Source organism: Corylus avellana, chromosome 7 (assembly GCF_965113065.1).
Source record: "Corylus avellana chromosome 7, dhCorAvel1.hap1.2, whole genome shotgun sequence".
Taxonomy (NCBI): domain Eukaryota; kingdom Viridiplantae; phylum Streptophyta; class Magnoliopsida; order Fagales; family Betulaceae; genus Corylus; species Corylus avellana.
In genome coordinates, this window is record NC_142496.1 from 28,236,239 (window position 1) to 28,256,063 (window position 19,825).

At 36.0% G+C, this 19,825-nt stretch overlaps 1 protein-coding gene across 2 annotated transcripts; it reads left to right on the plus strand.

Moving 5' to 3' along the window:
• Positions 1 to 6,402: 6,402 nt before the first annotated feature.
• Positions 6,403 to 19,284, plus strand: LOC132183779 (DNA topoisomerase 1 alpha). Of its 2 annotated transcripts, XM_059597196.2 has the most exons (17): positions 6,403 to 6,644; positions 6,800 to 6,885; positions 11,537 to 12,717; positions 12,953 to 13,147; positions 14,026 to 14,106; positions 15,387 to 15,446; positions 15,595 to 15,689; positions 15,943 to 16,099; positions 16,252 to 16,377; positions 16,895 to 16,975; positions 17,081 to 17,171; positions 17,259 to 17,392; positions 17,701 to 17,769; positions 17,862 to 17,951; positions 18,396 to 18,496; positions 18,597 to 18,765; positions 19,068 to 19,284. In XM_059597196.2, exons 3-17 carry the CDS (start codon positions 11,566 to 11,568, stop codon positions 19,134 to 19,136), a joined length of 2,670 nt encoding a protein of 889 aa, XP_059453179.1. In that variant the 5' UTR covers positions 6,403 to 6,644; positions 6,800 to 6,885; positions 11,537 to 11,565; the 3' UTR covers positions 19,137 to 19,284. The 2 variants fall into 2 exon arrangements, with proteins under 2 accessions (XP_059453179.1, XP_088374246.1); XM_088518120.1 differs by lacking the exons at positions 6,403 to 6,644; positions 6,800 to 6,885; positions 11,537 to 12,717; ... (7 more) ...; positions 17,081 to 17,171; positions 17,259 to 17,392 and adding an exon at positions 17,399 to 17,486.
• The last annotated feature ends 541 nt before the right edge of the window (positions 19,285 to 19,825 follow it).

Genomic DNA, 19,825 nt, shown 5'->3' on the forward strand with positions numbered 1-19,825 from the left:
TTAGATCTAGATTTGAAAAACTATATCTAAAACCTAACTGATTATGGGGAGGCGAAGAACAGCGCGACACGGTGGAGGGCGGACAGAGACAGTGCAACATAAGCAAAGAAATGGTCGGAGCAACTAGATTGGTTAGAAAAACCAAAAAAATAAACTTAAACAAAAAAAAAAACAAGAAGGGGAGGGGAGGAAAGAAGAGGGGAGTAGGAAGGGGCAGAACTACCTTAGCCATTGGGGAGCCCTAGCATGCAAGGCCTAAGGTGGTCCCCAAAAAAAATTATTTTTGTATATATATATATATAATTTTGCCCCAAACTTAAAACTTTTAGTTCTACCCTGCGAGTAAGGGGAAGGGGAAAGGGAAAGGGAAAGGAGGAGAGCGCTCCACCTCTCTAGGAAAACCTAGGGCCGGCTCTCCTTGGATCTTTTGAATATCGTTTGTCATTTCCGATCGATTACAAAAGAAGCCATTAAGGTTACACATCTGGGGCTAATCAAGTTGGCATATTAATTATAATGTAAGCAAGATAATCGACAAAATGAATCGGGGGTCCAGTTGGTATAAATAAAGTGTGGTGTCATTACATACATTTTTGCACTATAATGAATTTTCGTCAGATATTTCATCAAATGCTGGCGGCTTTATTTGTTTGTTTTGGTAAAAATTAATATGAGAGATAAGCCGTCATTTTCTCACAACTCTATTATCGGAAAAATAATAATATTTGTTTTCCTATACAGATAATCTGATGGGTCATTCTGGCAAAGGAGGCATACCACCGCCACAGAGCTTTGTTACCAGAGAGCCCGTCGAGAAACACATTTAGCTCATAATTATAATATAACAGCCAATTCTATAGACTATAAATGATTTACAAAATTAAAATGTAGTTATATAATTAGAGTCTGTTTGAGATTGTATTTGAGAAATAGAGCTTTTAAGTCAAAAAAAGCTTTTAGACAAATACTTCATTTTTAAGCTTTTGCCAAAATTATTTTTTGGCCATTTTCAGGCTTTTTGAACCCTTAAAAACGCTTTTAATTTTTTTACCAAAATGAGTATTTTTTTCTTCAAACAAACTTTTTAAGCGTTAAAAACACTTTTAAATCCTTTAAACACAATCCCAAACATGCCATTTCTTTCTTCTTTGACGCCGCCTGTCTGTGTTTCTGTTCGGTTGTTCTTTACGGTTTCAGGGCTTGTAAGATTGAATTGGTTTCAACTTTCACACTTTTGTTTTCCGAATTAGAATTGGGCCAATACCAAAATTGGGCTAAGAATTGGTCCGGGCTATTCTAAAAGGTTCTATTTGTTCTGCGGGCTCAATTGTTTTTTTTTATTATTATTATTATTATTATTGATTATGAAAAAAAAAAAAAAGGAGGAATGGCTTGAAAAATGAAGTGCCTAGACTGTAGCAAATTTGATTGATGAAAATAAAAATATTTTGTATAAAAAGTGAAAAAAAATTTGTTTTTTAGTGATTTTTTTATTTGAATAGTAATAAAAAGTGATTAATGTGATGTAAAATGTAATAATATTTGGGTAAATTTTGATATGAATTTTTTGGGTCTTTAGGTCCGGTGGGCCGCTCCTTTGCCAAACGGCCCAAAGACACCGAATACCTCGACCATTTCAACATTTCCGGTGCTTTCGAACAACCCGGCAAGCTGATCAGCAATGTCCACACAGAAGGAAGATTACCCACAAAGAGTTTAATGCCAGGAGAGAATCTGAGTTCGTCTCCCTCCTATTCAATGTAGTTCGGTTCCGAGAGCCCCGAAGGGGTAGTGAGAAAGCTCTGGGGAAAAAAAGAAAGTGAAAAATGCAGTGAGTGACAGTTAAAAAAGTTAGTTAAAAGAGAAGGGAATGGGGATTACCGTAGGGGTCAGAGGAAGAAGGGAGAAAGAGAAAAAAAAAAGAAAAAAGTGGAAAGGGAGGGTGGGAACTGAAGTAGGAAACGGGTCAATTAATGCGAGATTAGCGCTTTGAATGAATGGAAAATAGTGCGACAGTACGTAGCTGCTGATTTTGGTGCCCAACGCTGACTGCAAAAGTTGTGGCCAGTCTGAAAAATTGATTCATTTGACTTCCATTTGAGCTCCGATCGTTAGGTGATTTGATTGACTCTGAAAATTCAAAAATCAACATCTCTTTAGCATGAGGATTATGATAACTCTGAAAAACAAGCTGATTTGTTTGTAATGTAATTTAATTAGAGAAATAGCATATAGCTTTACTCAAAGATTATTAATTTGGCATTGAAAAATCCTTATTATGGAAGCATATATGAATTTGGAATGGCTATTGGAACAGTATTGCTGAAAGAAAATGGGATTTTGAGCTCCTTTACAGGAACAGTTCCTTATATAGATATCCATCCTATTTACTCCATATTCATGCAGAGAGAATATATTGCAAAAGATACTTGGAAAGGCTTATAACACCTGTGTTGTTAAGTTAACTACGTACAAATTATATGTCTAAGCTTCCATTGATTGCCAAAGCACCTTTAGAAGCAAAATAATGTAATTTAAGTAGCTTGCTTAAAATGCATTATTCTCCTACACTTGTGCATTTCCTCACTTCTTTTAGCATATTAAGATTTTTGCACTAGAGTCTAGAGCCCAAGCCAGTGTTGATTAAGCATCAGAGATTAATTTTTCAATGCAGATTCCATATTTGTTATCTAGTTATTATTTCATGACTCCCCATTGAGTTCAAATCTTTTCCTTCTTTTCCTAAACAAGCTTGATAAAATAATTTGCTGCGTCATGCTGTTTCTGGTATATATTATAGAACAAATTAATTTGGTTGTTTATTTTTGGTTGAGTCTCTGTAACCAAGTATGTTGTTCCAATGGACAAGTTTGCTTGTATCTGTTTCAGCCTTCCTGTGGCAGTTGATGAGGTTTAATTTAATTTGCTTCAACTTTTGAAGAAGTTAAGATCTCATTCCCAATGAAAGGAGTTGACACTTGACAGGAGTGAATATTGGTAGATTTTCAGCACCGCTAGCTAAGTGCTTTAGCAAAAAGCAAATGCTCTACTGATGTAGAAAATGTGCTTGTAAAAACAAGTTTACTGTTTGAAATAGAAAGAGATGTTGGCTTTACCTTCCTTTTATTTTCTCGAGGCTCTCTCATTTTAGCTGTATTCTTTTGAAGGTGATTACAATATTGGTAATAAATAATATAATTCAACCATGTTGGTGATTCACGCTTGACAAAATATGTACATTTTTAATCTTGAAATATCTATTTGAGTGAAAAGAAGAAGTATTTTCTCTTTGAAATGTTTATGAAGGCTGCTCTAATGGTGTTAATCTTTTAGATTTGGCTAACTCTAGATACTTCCTCTCCAACTTAGTGTGGCGCTTTCGTACTTACCGCCTATTATTATCTCATTTCGTTGACGTTACAGTACCAATCAGTTTATTTAGTTATTTTTAATAAAAAGGGTTGATCCAAATATTAATTAACACTGACACGTTAACAAAGTGAGATAAAGGTGGAACAAAAATGTGATTTTTTTTTAATTCTTAAAAAAAAAAAAAAAAAAAAAAAAAAAACTTTTGTTTAATCAATATGCTACATGTTTGCACGTTTTTTGTTTTTTATTTTATATTATGCAAAATTTTTGTGCACTTTGTAAGGATGTGGCCACAACTTGTTAGAAAAGAATGTAGCAATCTTTTTTCTTTCCCAACCTTTATGTATAAACGATAGATTCTCCATTTTCTTGAAGCATTAGAAGTACTATAACTTTCGAATCAAGGAATCCCTTTAACATACACACACACACACACATATATATATATCCGCAGCAATCTCTTCCATTAAAAGGCTAAAGTCACAAATCATGAATTGCATCAAATTCCTCCATATCCTTTTGACCAATAAATTGAATTGCATCAAATTCCTCCATATCCTTTTGACCAATAAATCAATGACTGTTCTTTGCAGTTTGCACCACTGACAAGGGACAACGTGGATGATAGGGCAAGTGAAAGGTGCTACATCAGTAATTAAACATAATTCTACACACATGTACGGTGTACCAAAGCCTATAAACATAATTCTACTCTTGCTCCTAGCTAGTCAATATGAGACAAGGATCACTCGTTTTCCAATTATTCCAATTGTCTCTTTCTTCTAGATAATAAATAAGATGGATTCCTATTGATTAAGTTGTTTGCTCCTGATGACCAATTGATTTGGTCATTTGGATATGAATAATATAAGATAATAGACACGTTTTAACTAAGACATGTGATCTCTTTTTATCCAATGATATAAAGAATGTCATTAGGAGTCGGCAATACCTGCATAAACTTGCCTTGTCCTGCCTCGCCCCGCATATATAAGATTTAAGGGTTAAATTTGTATAACCAGGTTAGTTTTTTGCCAACCCGTGCGGGCGGGATGAGCTATGGGTAGGAATTTTTTTGATTAGGTAAGGGTGTCCAAAATTACTGGAAAACCAGGAAACCGTGGACCTGGTTCTGATTCCGGTTTTAAAAATCCAAAAACCGGGTACCCCGGTTCTAGTACCTGGTTTTTACTGGGAAACTGGAAACCGGGTTTCCATTTTATATATATATATATATTTATATTATGCTAAGTTGAAATTTTCAGAAAGTTAGTTTGGAGAGTAGGAAAAATGGAAAACAAAGAAATATATTGTTTGAATATTTATATACATACATATTTATTGTTGGTAGTTTATATTTATTGTTGTAATATTTATATATATTGTGACTTTAGTGTATAATATTAACATCTAAACAAGATTTGATGGAATTATGATGTTGGGTTTATTGGGTTGATTGTAGTAGTTGTTAATTTTCTGATGTTGGGGTCTTAAGCATCTGGAAATTTGGTCAATTGGGTCACTTATTTGATGTATTTATTTGCATAAAGTTTGGTTCTTACAATTTCTTAGGCTCACAATGAAATATACTGTTTGAATATATATAAAGTATTTACTATTGGTAGTTTATATTTATTGTTGTAATAATTATTTGGAATAATCACAACAAAGCTCATTTAATTTAGACAAAAAGACTAATAGATTTTTTTTTAAAAAAAATGAGCCAACTTATATAAAAAAAAAAGGGGGGCTTATTTTAGGCCCAATACCTAAAATAAGCCCAACATTTTTTTTTCTTAAAAAACCGGTTACCGGATCGGGTAAAACCGGAACCGGCCGGTAACCGGGGTCCTGGTTCAGGTTTCGGTTTCTCAAAACCGAGAACCAGAGTACCCCAGTTCCGGTTCCCGGTTTTGGCCAAAAACCAAGAAACTGGACTGGGTTGACACTCGTATGATTAAGTGAGTACCCAACCCCCCCTCCCCCGGCTAGTTAGAATTTTTTTTTTTTTTTTTTTAAAAAAAATAAAACACTAAGGCCTCGTTTCGTTTGTGAAATAAGTATTGCATTAGAAAAATAAATATGTATTATTGAGAATATAAGAGGTTTGAATAAAATAATTATTTTAAGGGTTAAATACCAAATACCCCCCTGGGGTTTGGTAGCTTTATTTTTACTTCCCTGGGGTTTCATTTTGATCACAAGACCCTCCTAGGGTTTTGAAAAAGGACCAAATTAGTCCATCCGTTAGTTGATCGTTAGGACTGACACGTGGACCAATCAAATGTTGACACGTGGCACCTATTTAATTTTTTTATTTTTATTTTTATTAAAAAAATTAAATAGGTGTCACGTGTCAACATCTGATTGGTCCATGTGTCAGTCCTAACGGTCAACTAACGAATTGACTAATTTGGTCATTTATCAAAACTCCAGGGGGGTCCTGTGATAAAAATGAAACTCCAGGGGGGTAAAAATAAAGTTACCAAACCCCATGGGGTATTTGATATTTAACCCTTATTTTAATTTTTTAGTTTGATAGCAACACATATTTCAAAATTAGAATTAAACCAAAATTATTAAAAAAACCATATGATTTTTAACTATTTTAAAACTCAAATAAAAAAAAAAAAAAAAAAAAAGAAACAATGGTTGAAGGTTTGGCCACCCCAAGAAGACCTCATCGTGGTCCTTTGGAGGTGTTGCAACCACCCTCGACGGCACTTGGGGGAGGCCACAACCACCTTTGGAGGGCTTTAAGGATAATTGCGGTCACCCTAGGACCTTCTGTGGGTGGCCGACCACCCACAACATTTTTTGTTTGTTTTGTTTTTTAAAAATAAAATTAAGTTTGAGAACAAATTAAAAAAGAAGAAGAGAAAATTAGTTTTTTTAAAAGCCTTGTCCTGAGGAATATTTACTTTTTTATGTAAGAGATTAGTTATTCTCACTACAGTCATAAAAATATGACAATACAAAAAAAAGAAAATGACTATTCTATCGATTAGTCATTCCGAGGTTTATTACGCAAATCAAACGAGGCATGAGTATTCCTTCCTCCTATCCTAAGCAGAGCAAAAACCGAAGAGTTAGGCTAAGAATTGCTTGCGGTGTCTGTCTGCCTCTCTCTCAGTCTCTCTCACAGATTTCACTCTCTCCCTCCAGACTCCAACCTACTGCGCCGCTCCCAGTGCTCCCACCTCCAGTACACGGCTCCAGCTTCCAGTCCCGTAGCACCGGTCAGCCACCTTCGTCCATGTCTAGCCGTCCAGGTTTCTCTCTCTCTCTGGACCTCTTTCATTCTCTCTCTGTCTCTCTCATTAGCGGCCATATTAGTGTCTTGCATCTTGTATTTTGGCTTCACCGGATCTATTTTTCGCTTTGTGTTTGAATCTTATTCTTTTATCTATTTTTCCCCTAAATCTAGGGCACGCTCCGTCACAGCTCCTTTGGACTCTCCGCTATCAAAATCACGCTGTGCTTGGGTTTCTGATCTGATCGTCCCATCCACCTGTAAGTTTATCTACTGACCTTTCTTGGGTCCCTATTCATCTCATCGATATTGGTCTTGTTCTTTTGATTCTTACATCTTTCCTGGTCGTTTAATCTTTGTAAAATACATGATTATTTCTTAGTCTTAACATTTTGGGGGTAATCCGTGTGTTTGGTGAATGCAGACTTAACATGTAATCTTAGTCTTAACACGTTCTTTTAGATCCCATTTGTTGGCATAGAGCTGTCGTGATGTCTATTAATTTTTCTGTCGCACAAGCAGCTATGCCTGTAAAGGTGTTCTGGATTAATTTTCCCTCACCTTTATTATCGATTCTGAAACTAGAAACTCAGGATGATGTCTTTGGAATTTGTGGTTTTTGATTATTGGTGACAAATTAATTATATATATATAGTTAAACAATGGACTTTTGCTTCACTTTGAGACGGAAGCTTGGCTGATACATGATCTAATTGAATATGAATATTTTAATTATGTGATGATGAAATATAATTATTGGGATGTAATCTTAGTCTTAACGCTTAATGTTTAATCTTTGTAAATAACAGCCTGCTAGGGAGTAAGCCAAATCAGTATTCATTATCTCATTGCTTCAAATTGTAATCCGTGTGTTTCTTAGTACATTTTCGATTCAAGTTTGATGAGTCGACGTTGTTATTGCTTATTTATAAGTTGGATTGTTCTTTTCTGTTTCATAATTTTTGCTCTTTTCTTAATATTTTTCTTCCTCTCCTTTATTTTTCATATTTGTATTTAGATTGTTGTTGGTCATGGTGTGGTTATGGGTACCTATAATTTTTATACATTGTAACATTGTCGTATTTTATAAATTTTTGATTTTTTTTCTTCCACTTATTGTAGACTCATGGATGGTAATTCCACTAGTGGTACTAACACTTTTGGTTCTATTTCTGCTTCATCTAGGCCTAGTCTTTTGGATAGCACTATGCCTTCCATTGATAATGATAATGTTGAATGTGTTGGTGTTGGATCTACAACAGCTGTTGGTACTCAAAATCCTAGTTCAGCTCTCCCACCAAAACCTAAGAAATCTGAGCAAACATCAATGGTTTGGGAACATTTTACCAAGATAGAGGGGGGTGATCCCGAGGATCTAAATCACAATGCAATTATTGTAACAAATTGCTTAGTTGTCACACTAGAAGGCTAGGTACTTCATCCATGCTAACACATTTGAGGAATAGTTGCAAAAATATCCCGGTAGGTGATAAGTCACAATCAAAGTTGAGTTTTGATGTTAAGAGGGAAGGACAAGTGGCAGTGGGAGAAGGATCTATTGGCATTCTTATGATTGCGAAATACAATGCTAAAAAATAAGGGTAGCAATATCTAAAGATGATATTTGTGGATGAGTTGCCATTTAGGTTTGTGGAAGGTGAAGGGTTTCTGGATTTCATGAAAACAGTTGAGCCTAGGTTTCTAATTCCTTCTTGTTATACTGTGATGAAGGATTGTATTAAGCTCTTCATGTCTGATAAGGAAAAGTTGAGGGAAATGTTCATGACAATTGGTACTTGGAGGTGACAGCGAAGTTGCACACACGCATCACGCATGAGATCCACTCTCCGGCGCATGGCTGCCAGGCGGAGGCATAGAAGGCAGCAACGGGAAGTAGAGAGGTCGATGACGATAGTGGTGAGACACGTTGGTGGTTGGATCTGACAAATCATGCTTCAAAGGAGCCAAAACCGAAACCCAAAACAGATCCGAAAGGAAGAGGCGATGTGGCAGTGCAGAAGAGGCGGCACAGAAGCATTGAAGGGGTAGAAGCTGTGATTTTGGGAGGATAAAGGATAAATCGCACAAGGTGATGGATATGGCCTCAGAAGAGGCTGAATGCATTAGAGAAAACTCTAAACCTAAAAAAACGAAAGGTGAAAACTCCATGAGGAAGGAGGAGAGGGGAGGAGTCCTTCTCTTCTCCCAAACCAGACAGCGGCTAGAGAGAACTAGGGTTTTTTCTCTTTGTAAATGAGGGGTTGGGAGCGTTTCGGGAAAAAATAGACCCTTCGATTTTTATACTTTTCTCAACTAGGATATTCAATAAACCATAGAAAGATGAGAGAAAGGAAAGCATTCTAGGAACCTCCTGTCAGAGGTGGCAAAAACCTAATTTAAATTCAACCAACAAGAAACTAAAGCTAACGTCAATACACTGACATAAAGACACACAATGACCAAATCCTTCTTCTACTAATAACAGGATTAATGCATGGTTCTGCTCATTCCATACTAAGTTCTTACAATTAGATTTGGCTTTCTCAACCCATTTATGCTAAATTTGAATTTTGATCATGCACCCTTAACCTAGCTAGTTGCTATTCCTACCACAGGACATGCATGGGCTTTCATCCAAATTTCTAAGTAACAGTACTATCCTTCAAGAGCTGTTTCTTTGAACTCATATAGTCCAAGCTCAACTCAAATACAATTACGCAAACCCAAACTCTTTCATAACCCCAACCTAACTCCATCATTAACCTAATAATCCAAAGTGTACTTCTGTTACGCACAAAGATTTGCATCAACCACAAATCTCATAGCGAACTGAATTCCTTACAATCCAGCAACCGATTTTCCCCGAAACTTCTTATTGGATTGTGCACAAAAGCATGCCTTAACCATTCATAGACCTGATCAAGTCATGCCGAGCATTGATCAAGTAAGACCCAATACAAAACCTAACTGGAATTGAAACCTTAAGCTTAGCTTGGCTTAACTCCCTCTAATTTTCACCAAAGAATAAAATTTCTAGACCCTGTAATTGCCATTAAAGGAATACAAATTTTAAAGTCTTATATCCTCCGCAGCCCAGTTCCTCAGAAACCCAAAAAAACCCAATTGAATTCGGTTAGTAACTATCCAAATTTAGCATACCCAATGTGAACCCCAAAACAAAATTCCATACTTGAAAATCTTTGTTTTCCTCCACTTTCTCAGCTACAAAACAGAATGTACACACCGACAAAACCAAATTAAAAAAAATGGCGCGAAAATCTAAGTCACCAGAAGCTGATACAGAAACCCTAATCCAACCTTTTCCTTAATACACACAAACACCAATCAGAGACAAAACAAAGAACATATAACAATATGCATAATGATCAATCCGGAAAAAAAGCATGGAGATTTTCACATACTTGTTGTGAACCAAAACAAATAAATAAATAAATTGCTCTCTAATCTGAAATTATCGGCCTTCCTTGCAAATCTGAAAGTTGGGTGAGCTGATTGGTGAAGATGAAAATCAAAAAGAGTCTCTCACAGTTTGTGTACCTTTGAGAGAGAGGGGTTTTGTTCTGTTTTTTCTTCTATGTAGGTGAGAATTGCTTGCTCTTGTGGGCTTGTGGCTCAAAGGGGCTTTTCTGGTAATAAGAGAAAAGTGGATAATTCAAAAGGTGGCCCTGAGTTTAGACAAAATTGTCATCTCAGTCCTACTCGTTGGGTATAAACGAAGCAACGGCCGATATTTAAGACATGTCATCAGGTATTGAATGAACAGTGTCCTTGTTCTCAGTTACCCTTTTGGCTAAGATCTAGCTGGGATTTCAGTAGCGAAACGATGTTGTTTTCCTGGTCTGTATTGGATTGGGAGGGTCTCAACTCTCAAGTCATGAAGGTGAGGGACCTTTGCATTTTAATGTGAATTAAAGAAAATTGGGGTGTGGATGCGCTCAAAGTATCAAACCCTTGCTTTTCTTTGCAGAAAAGATTCTGTTTGGCATTAAAGGGTGTGATGTTTGAAGCTTTTAGATTGAGCTAGCTTGCAATTCTAAGAATTCACTCAAAATGAACGGTCTAAATTAAGCTATGTATACCTTCAAAAAAAAAAAAAAAAAAAAAAAGGTAAAAAGGTGGTCGAACCACCTCTTAAGCTGGGTGTCCACCCTTTTGAGGAGTGGTCCACCATCGTTTTATCTGTTGAGGGTGGCCAACCGCTCCAACAGAATATCTAACCACCTCTTCAAAGGGTGAGGGAGCTCAAGAAGGGTTGACGTGCCTTTCGAGTTTCGTCTACCTTTCGGTTTCTCTTGGGTCATTTTTGACCCATTGCCTACTATTTGTGTATTTCCTGCACTGCATTTTTCATTTTGGGTTTGTTGTTAGAGAGTCCATCCCTTTTTCAGTGGTCTAATCCTTGTACCCATTCCTTATTTGCTTAGAAAAACAAAGTTGAGAAAAGTATCATTTTAGATTGGATTCCATGGGAAAATGTGTTCTACTGTTTGATTTCTTGTTTTGAATATGCTTCCACCAGTGGTATTGCTATCTAATAGAATCTGACTTCATCGTAATCCCTGTAACACCCCCTTCCCGCAGGAAGACAATACTACATTTCTTAATTAGAAACATGAGTTTATTAAATTTTTAGTTTATGGAATTCTTATATCCTCATGTTTCTAATTAAGAAATTGTTGTACTGTCTTCCTACGGGAAGGGGGTGTTACAATCCCTGCCTTAAAACTGATCCTTGTTGACCTTCTATTTTAATCATAAATTTATTCTAAAAATATTATTTTTCTACATCTTTATTGATAGTTAATATGTACGGCTCAGAGCTTTGGATTTTAACTGTACTTTGAGGCTCCATTCCTTTATTTCTAAAGAATTTCTTTTTCTTTTTGCCAGAAACTGATGTTACAGTACATAGTTGAATAATGGCTGTTCAGACTTCTAGTAAATCAGTATATGATGATGATTTTGAGGATGAAGATGGGCCTACAATTTTCAAAAGGAGTAAACCACTGGCTAAGCAAAATCAATTAAACTCAGAAGTAAAGAAGTCATTATCCGAAAGGCATGATGGACAATCCAATGGTCAAAACTCCAGTTCGCAGAAGGGTAAGATGGTTACATCTAATAAGGCATCATCAGTTAAATCTCCTGCACCCAGCCCAAAAGCGTCAACGTCATCCATCAAAGCATCAACTGAGAAGTCACCGGTAGCAAATTCAAAAGCATCGATTGCATTCGTTGGTCATGCAAAACGTTCATCTGAACAGAACATGCCAACTTCTGTTAAAGAGGAAAAGAGTTCTGTCAAATACTCTTCTGTAGAAAATAGTGATTCCGAAGATGATAAACCACTGAGTGCTAGACTCAAGGGGAACTCCAATCATACCCAGAAAGGGTTCAGCAAACCTGTTCCCAATACATCACCACCACCAGTGTCAAAAATCACTATAAAAAAATCTCCTGAAGATTCGGATGATGAAGTTCCTTTGTCTTCAAGGTTCCCATTGAAAGCCAATGTGGGTACGTCCAGTAGTAAGCCTTATGATTCTGATGACAAGAAACCCTTGGCTTCAAGAATTCAGCAAAATGGTTCCACCTCAAGGGATAAACAGCAGAAATCTTCCATGGTAACGAGTAAAAGACCCTTAGATAAGGCCAATTCCTCCGAACAGTCTTCGGTTAAAAAGATGAAGCTCTCAGATGGATCTGCACCAGTGAAGATTAAGCAAGTATCAGTCAAAGCAGAACCAAAGGCAGCAGATGATGACCATATTCCAATTTCCCAGAGAATGAAGAAATCATTCGCATCAGACAATAAATCTTCTGCCACAAAACAAAAACCAGTAAAAACTGTTTCTACTACTTTCAAGAAAACAGCTAACAAGTCTAAGAAAGCAGTAAAAAATTCAAAATATATAAAGTCGACAAAAATGACACCTAGCTCCGGTGACGGACAGAAGAAATGGACTACCCTGGTTCACAATGGTGTCATTTTTCCACCAGCGTATACGCCTCACGGAGTGAAGATTCTTTATAATGGGAAGCCTGTTGGTTTGACTCCTGAACAAGAGGAGGTGGGTCTCTCTCTCTCTCTCTTGCGTAGATCTACTTTTCTTCTTCCCTGTTCTCTATTCTGATAAAGTCTTACAATTTTTTTTTTTTTTTTTTTTTTTTTTTTTTTTTTTAATTTTAATTTAATTTAATTTAATTTTTTTCTGTATTAGGTTTTATTGACATACATTTTCCACTTGTTATTTCCTCAGAGTTTCTAATACTTTTTTGATGTGCTTACTAAAATTCTATTTGCAGGTTGCCACAATGTTTGCAGTGATGAAAGATACAGATTACATGCAAAAGGATAAGTTCAAAGAGAATTTCTGGAATGATTGGCGAAAGTTACTTGGGAGAAACCATGTGATTCAGAGCTTGGAGAAATGTGATTTCACCCCAATATATGACTGGTACCAACAGGAAAAGGAGAAGAAGAAACAATTGAGTACAGAAGTAAGTTGATAGCTCTGGGTTTGATAAACAATGAAGTTTACTTGATGAGCTTGATTAGAATTCAAATCATCCTTTCCATCTTTTTGTCGATTTCACTTCCAAATTTGTTCTGCATTTTATTGACTAGTTTTTATCATAAGCAATGTCAGTAACGAGAGACTATGGTTTCTTTGCCTAAAAACCTTGAGATTTTTCAACAGAATATACTTTGGTGTGTGATTCCTGTAGTGTCCAATAATAGGATTTTTTTTTGGTTATACTTCCGACATTTTTCTGACTTACCCATGAATTGATGCCTTTTGTTGATGATTAGAAGCAACTTCTATGGAGTTCATTAAATCTTGCAACTGGTTCATGTGAAAAACTTCTCATTAAAGAGACTTGATGCATTTAAAAGGCATTTGACTTGTATGTTTGATCCATTAGCTTTTTGACCCACATCTGTGCTAAGAAATTATCATACACGATTTAAATGACATTTTTTGATAATTTTTATTGCAAAACGGTTGTCTTTGTTCTTTATCCATATCACTCTCTCAGCATATATGTATGTCTAAGCATGGTTTAGATTAGAACTTCTATTACCAATAGTTAATAAGAGCCAAGTGGTCCTATAAACGGCACTGAAATTAGTAGGCATTCCGTTTCTAATCATGGTTTTTATCTCGAACTAATTTGTTATATTCCCTTCCTAGTATGGAAGACAAGTTCTCGTGAAGCATTATGTGAATGCGATCAATTGCTTCTCACATAACTGCTTTTGCCTGTGCTTTTACAGTGAAGACAACACGTCAATTTGCGTTACATGCTCCAGTTTGAATTCTAATTGATATCTTTCTGCATAAAAAATGTTGACTTAGGATTTTCTATTCATGCAGGAGAAGAAGGCCTTGAAGGAAGAGAAATTGAAACAGGAGGATAAGTATATGTGGGCCATTGTGGATGGTGTTAAAGAGAAGGTTACTTCTACCTTTGATTTTCTTTTGTGGGGTTTTTTTTTTTTTTGGTGGGGGGGGGGGGGGGGGGGGGGGAGAGGTTGTGGATGTTTTCCCTTCTTTCCAATTTCCTAACTTATCCTATAATGTGCTTACTTATGTTATGTTCTGTAGGCTTGTTGGTGATTGTTTTTGAATTTGATGATGTTGTTTGGAGCCATTAATTCTGTTTAATAGATTGCATTAAACCTTTCTAGCTGCACTCGTTTTGCCTGTTGCTTCGCTTTTAGTAACAAGCTGTAGGGATCTGAATATGATTCTGTTTCCCAAGGTGTCTACTTATAAAAGATATTTTCTGTGATGAGTCATGTAACTAGTGAAACTTTACATAAATTGAAATTGGATCAGAAATTTCAGTCTTTTAACCATATGGTTAAGGCCTTTTACATTAAAATGACTATGCAGAGCCATTGTGTTACATTGTTTGCGATAACCCTTTCATGATCATTTCAAAATTACCATGATTTTTTTGTCTTCAATCTTTGGAAGGGGTTTTTTTGGTTCACTTTCAGAATTGATAATTCTTGCCATCTTCATAATCACCCCCTATTGTTTCATTTTGCTTTAACTTGTATATAGAAAATAAACAAACCATTTCAAATTTTTAACTTGTGGATTTTTTGATAGTATCAAGTTCACCTTTTGATTTTACTGCTTACCTAGGTGCATTGAATACTGTATGGCGGTTTAGGAAGATGTTAGAACTTGTATTGGCAATGCACATGTGGTTATATTGCCGGATTCTGCTCCTTTGTCAAAAGTTGTGTATGGTTGCCTCCCTACCATTCATAACCCCCAAGAGTATTCCACGAAGGTGATGTCACTAAGTATCTCGTGTAGTGGATATGAAGGATGGAAGCTCCTTCAACTGTGCTTGGATTTAAAGCTCCTTCAACTCCACTTGGAGTTTGCTGTTCACATTTTCAAGCTCTCATTCTCTGTACACCATTATTGTGCCTTGTAATTGGTTTATCAAATTGATGATGCCTAAGAGTGATAGATGGGTTTTCAATATGTTAGTTTTTGCCTTTATTTCTTCTCTTATTTTGCAATGTTAGATATCGCTGTCTTCTTTCCTATACTGCTATTTATGTTGTTTATTTTCATTATATGGATCTGTTTCATTGATTACAAATAAGTTCTAGATGATAACTACAATCTCATTTTATTTTCTCGGACCTCAAAGTATGTTGTTGGTATCCTTAAAGCATGCATTTAATTTTTTATTACACTCTCAATCTCAGGTTGGAAACTTCAGAGTCGAACCACCTGGATTATTCCGAGGCCGCGGAGAGCATCCAAAGGTTCTGTTGACATTTTTGTACTTACGATCATTTAGATTTGTATGCAATTGTTTATTAGGATTTGCTGTGCCTATATGTGGGAGTTTTTCTTTAATTCTAGAGCTTATTATTTGATTTTTCCATTGATTATTTGTTTATATGGTGTCAGATGGGAAAGCTGAAAAGGCGCATTCGTCCTCGCGACATCACAATTAATATTGCAAAGGATGCTCCAATTCCAGAATGCCCTATCCCTGGTGAAAGGTTTTGTTCTTCACAATCTCCTTGGGAAGAAAAAAAGTCATCAGGAATTTTTTAAGGACAAGATATAGAAAGTACTATATTTTCTATTGTTATTGTAATGTATATGATTGTATCTATGTTACTATGTATCTACGTTTGTGATGTCAAATATATTGTATTATATTTAGGCCAAAAAGGAAAAAGCATATATATGTGTGTGTGTGTATATTTTTTTTGGTGTATTTTAAATTTTAGAATTTGTAATATTTGGCAGCTGGAAGGAAGTAAGACACGACAATACTGTTACATGGTTAGCTTTCTGGAATGATCCAATCAATCCAAAGGAATTCAAGTATGTGTTCCTAGCAGCTAGTAGTACCTTGAAGGGGCAAAGTGACAAGGAAAAATATGAGAAAGCAAGGATGCTGAAGGTGCTTTACATGAAATAAATTACTGATCATGATGTTTAAGGCTCTTTTCATCCTTTTTGCCAATAAGCTTTCAATAATTGTCATTTTGTTAGTTTCCGATGATACGAAGGATCTTGTCATTTTTTACTAAAGCTCTGCGATTTTGAGTGCAGGACTACATAGAAAACATCAGGGCTGCATACACGAAGAATTTTACAAGTAAAGATGTATCGAAGCGGCAAATTGCAGTTGCTACCTATCTTATTGATAAGCTAGCTCTGAGGGCTGGCAATGAGAAGGTATATTTTGTATAGATATACTTCAGCTGTGCCTATTTGATATTTCTGTAAACATCCACCCTTCTTTGCGTGCGCGCGCACATACATATGGGTATAGGTATTTGTCTGTTTGTCAATAAGCACTCTGTAGAGCAGAGTTACCAAAACAGAAGAAACCTGTGTAGCTTCCATTAGTTGATGGATAAGGCTTTTCAAGCTCAGTTGAAAAGCAATGAAAGATCTTTAGCTTAAAAGATGACTGGCATTTTGATGACTTAATTAGGTTTCTCTTTGGATTGAAAGAATGGGCAGGACCATGTTTTAGTTTCCCTTTATGCTAGTTATTGCTTTTGTTTTTCTATTTTTTGTTTCTAAACAGGCTTGCCGAGGTGACACTATTGCATGCATTTTACTTTTTTATTTGCTTTATGCAGCTTAAAATTCTGTGTAGCAATCAGCTGTTCAATTTCTTGTGTTTGCATTTGGTAGCGAACAAAAAATCATGGTTTTCTTCATATTATTGTTTGCTTTCCTGCAGGATGATGATGAGGCTGATACTGTTGGTTGCTGCACGTTGAAAGTAGAGAATGTAAAACCAGTACCCCCAAACATGTTGGAGGTATCATGGAACTAGTTTTAGAACTTTTTAAACTATCCCGCATTGTTCCTAACTTATAGTTTATTACCAATGATAACCAGTGGACTGTGTTTTTGATAAATTCAGTTTAACTTCCTCGGTAAAGATTCAATTAGATATGAAAATACAGTTGAAGTTGAGCTTCCTGTTTACAAGGCAATTATGCAGTTCCAACATGGTGAGTTGGCTAATCATTTTAGGTTTTCTACACATATATGTAGTTTGTGAGTGGAGCCAATGAGTATGTATTCTCTGTTTGCTCCAGGAAAACGTGGGTCTGATGATCTTTTTGATCAGCTGGACACCAGTAAATTGAATGCTCATCTGAAGGAACTCATGCCTGGCCTTACTGCAAAAGTCTTCCGAACGTTTAATGCGTCCATCACGTTGGATGAGATGGTAAGATACCACATGGACCTCAGAGCGTCTCGAGTTTGCATTTTTGCCATTGATATGAAGGCGAGCAGGGTGCTTGCCAAGGCACTGATGCAAGGCACGAGGACCCTTAACTTTATTGTTTAGCATTAACAGCGTTCAATGAGATAATTCCTTTGCTTGTATGAACGTTTAATTATCTGGTCCTTTGTTTGATTTTCTTATACTGTTTTTTTTTTGGGTTCAAAGGAATTTTTTTGTCCAACTTCCTGTTAAGATCTCTCTCTCTCTCTCTCTCTCTCGCTCTAACTTGGTTCATTTTCTTATGACAGTTGAATAGGGGAACTAAAGATGGAGATGTTGCAGAGAAAATTGTAGTTTATCAGCACGCAAACAAGGAGGTAAAGACAGTTCCTCGTGAAATGTTTCAACTTATTTAATGTTTTTTTTTGAGTTACTTGTGGCATCTACAATCTGGCTTTTCTGGTTGCAGGTTGCGATCATTTGTAATCATCAACGCACTGTTTCAAAATCTCACAGTCAACAAATGTCAAGGTTAACTGAGAAGATTAGCGAGCTTCAGGTAATGACCTTTATGTTGTTGAAAGGCATAGGTGGTCATAGATGAAGTATAGAGTGATGGTCTACTTTGGGCTTGGGAGTGACGTTCTTGCTTGATGGACTTATCATTGTTGCTGTGTGCATGCGTTTTAAGGAATAAAATATCAATATTGACCATCATATCGAAGGTCCAATGAACCAAGTTATCAATAGATTAATCAATGGTGGAGTTGGGGAGGGCTTCACTTAAATTTTATCCAATTGAACAGTTTTAGAAGTTGAATTTTGCTAGACGAGGCAATATAAAGTACTCCTTAATAGTTTCTATATCAGGGATGCAAAATATGTGTGGGCATGCATTTGCATGGACCTTGTGGTGAACAGTTGTGGTGAACAGTTTTAAGTCACGCTTAGCTAATCTTTTCTATTTTTGTTCTCTTTTTTTTTTTTTTGGTCTTTTTGGTAGGGCTTGCTGAAAGAGTTGAAGACAGATTTGGACAGAGCAAAGAAAGGGAAGCCCCCATTAAAGAGTGCTGATGGAAAACGAAGAAACTTGGCTCCTGAAGCGTAATATTAATTACTTGTTTGCTTTTTTATGCCAATTATTTGTCCTGTTTGAATATGCTATTTCACTCGATCTGTTTGTTGTACTATGTTACTCGTACAGTATAGAGAAAAAGATTGCTCAAACCAATGCAAAGATCGAGAAGATGGAACGGGATATGAAGACCAAAGAAGATCTGAAAACTGTGGCATTAGGCACGTCCAAGATCAACTATCTTGATCCTCGGATCACAGTTTCATGGTGCAAACGGCACGAAGTTCCCATTGAGAAGGTGAATAACTTCTGCCATTTTAGATGAAATATCTTACTGACAAGCATGCTTCAGTTTCACTGGAAGCAAAATACGTACTTAGAAAGTGAAAGTTCTGCCTAGTGAATAAAAAAAGAGAAATGCTACATGCATTCCCACATGAACACTTCCTCCTAAGTCCGGAAGACTTGGGAGTACATGTAGCATTTCTAATAAAAAAAGAATTGAGTATGGTTTTGAAGCAACTGCATTCGATCATTTTGTTCAAAGGTGTAATTGTTTCTTATCACTTAATTGCTTCTTATTTTCCTGAACTTCTACAGATATTCAACAAGTCACTTCTGGCAAAGTTTTGTTGGGCAATGGATGTGGATCCTGATTTCAGATTCTGATGCTAGCTTGGCCTAACAAAAAGAAAAGAAAAGAATTGTTTATCTTTTTACATTATAGATATTCACAATTTTTTTAAAATCTCCTGCGGAAAAATTGGTGTAGGATGTTCATCTAATCTAATTATGGGATGAGTTACCCCTTTCCTCACTTGTTTTCTTTTTCTTTTTCTTTTACCCTTTTGGTTAAGAAGCCGCAGCAACAATTGTTTGCTTGAAACTTTCAAACATCTTATTTCAATATAGTAATTAACGACCACATTTGAATCTTGGGGCTTTTAGAGTACAATTCTCGTATTAAATGCTTGAAAACAGAAGAAAGTATCAAGATAATCGACCGCTTTGAGAGGATTGGACCTCCAAATGGTCACTAGGCACGAAAATAACCCATTTGATGGAATATGCGACCAATCAATTTTAAATTTTGTACCCCTTATTTAATGTGTGCTTATGGAGAGGAAGAAGTGTGAGCTTGAGGCAAATGGCAAAAAATATCTTCTACTTCATATGATTATGAAGCAAATAAGAAGATATTTTATGTATCAATACTTGCATCTACTGCAGGTGGGGTAACAGCTATTTTTGGTATAAAAAGTTAATACTTTCTATGGTATTAAAAGTTATTTAGTGAGACTATTTTGTTCTATTCTTCCTTGTTCATACATCAATTTGGCATTAGGAGTAAAAATCAA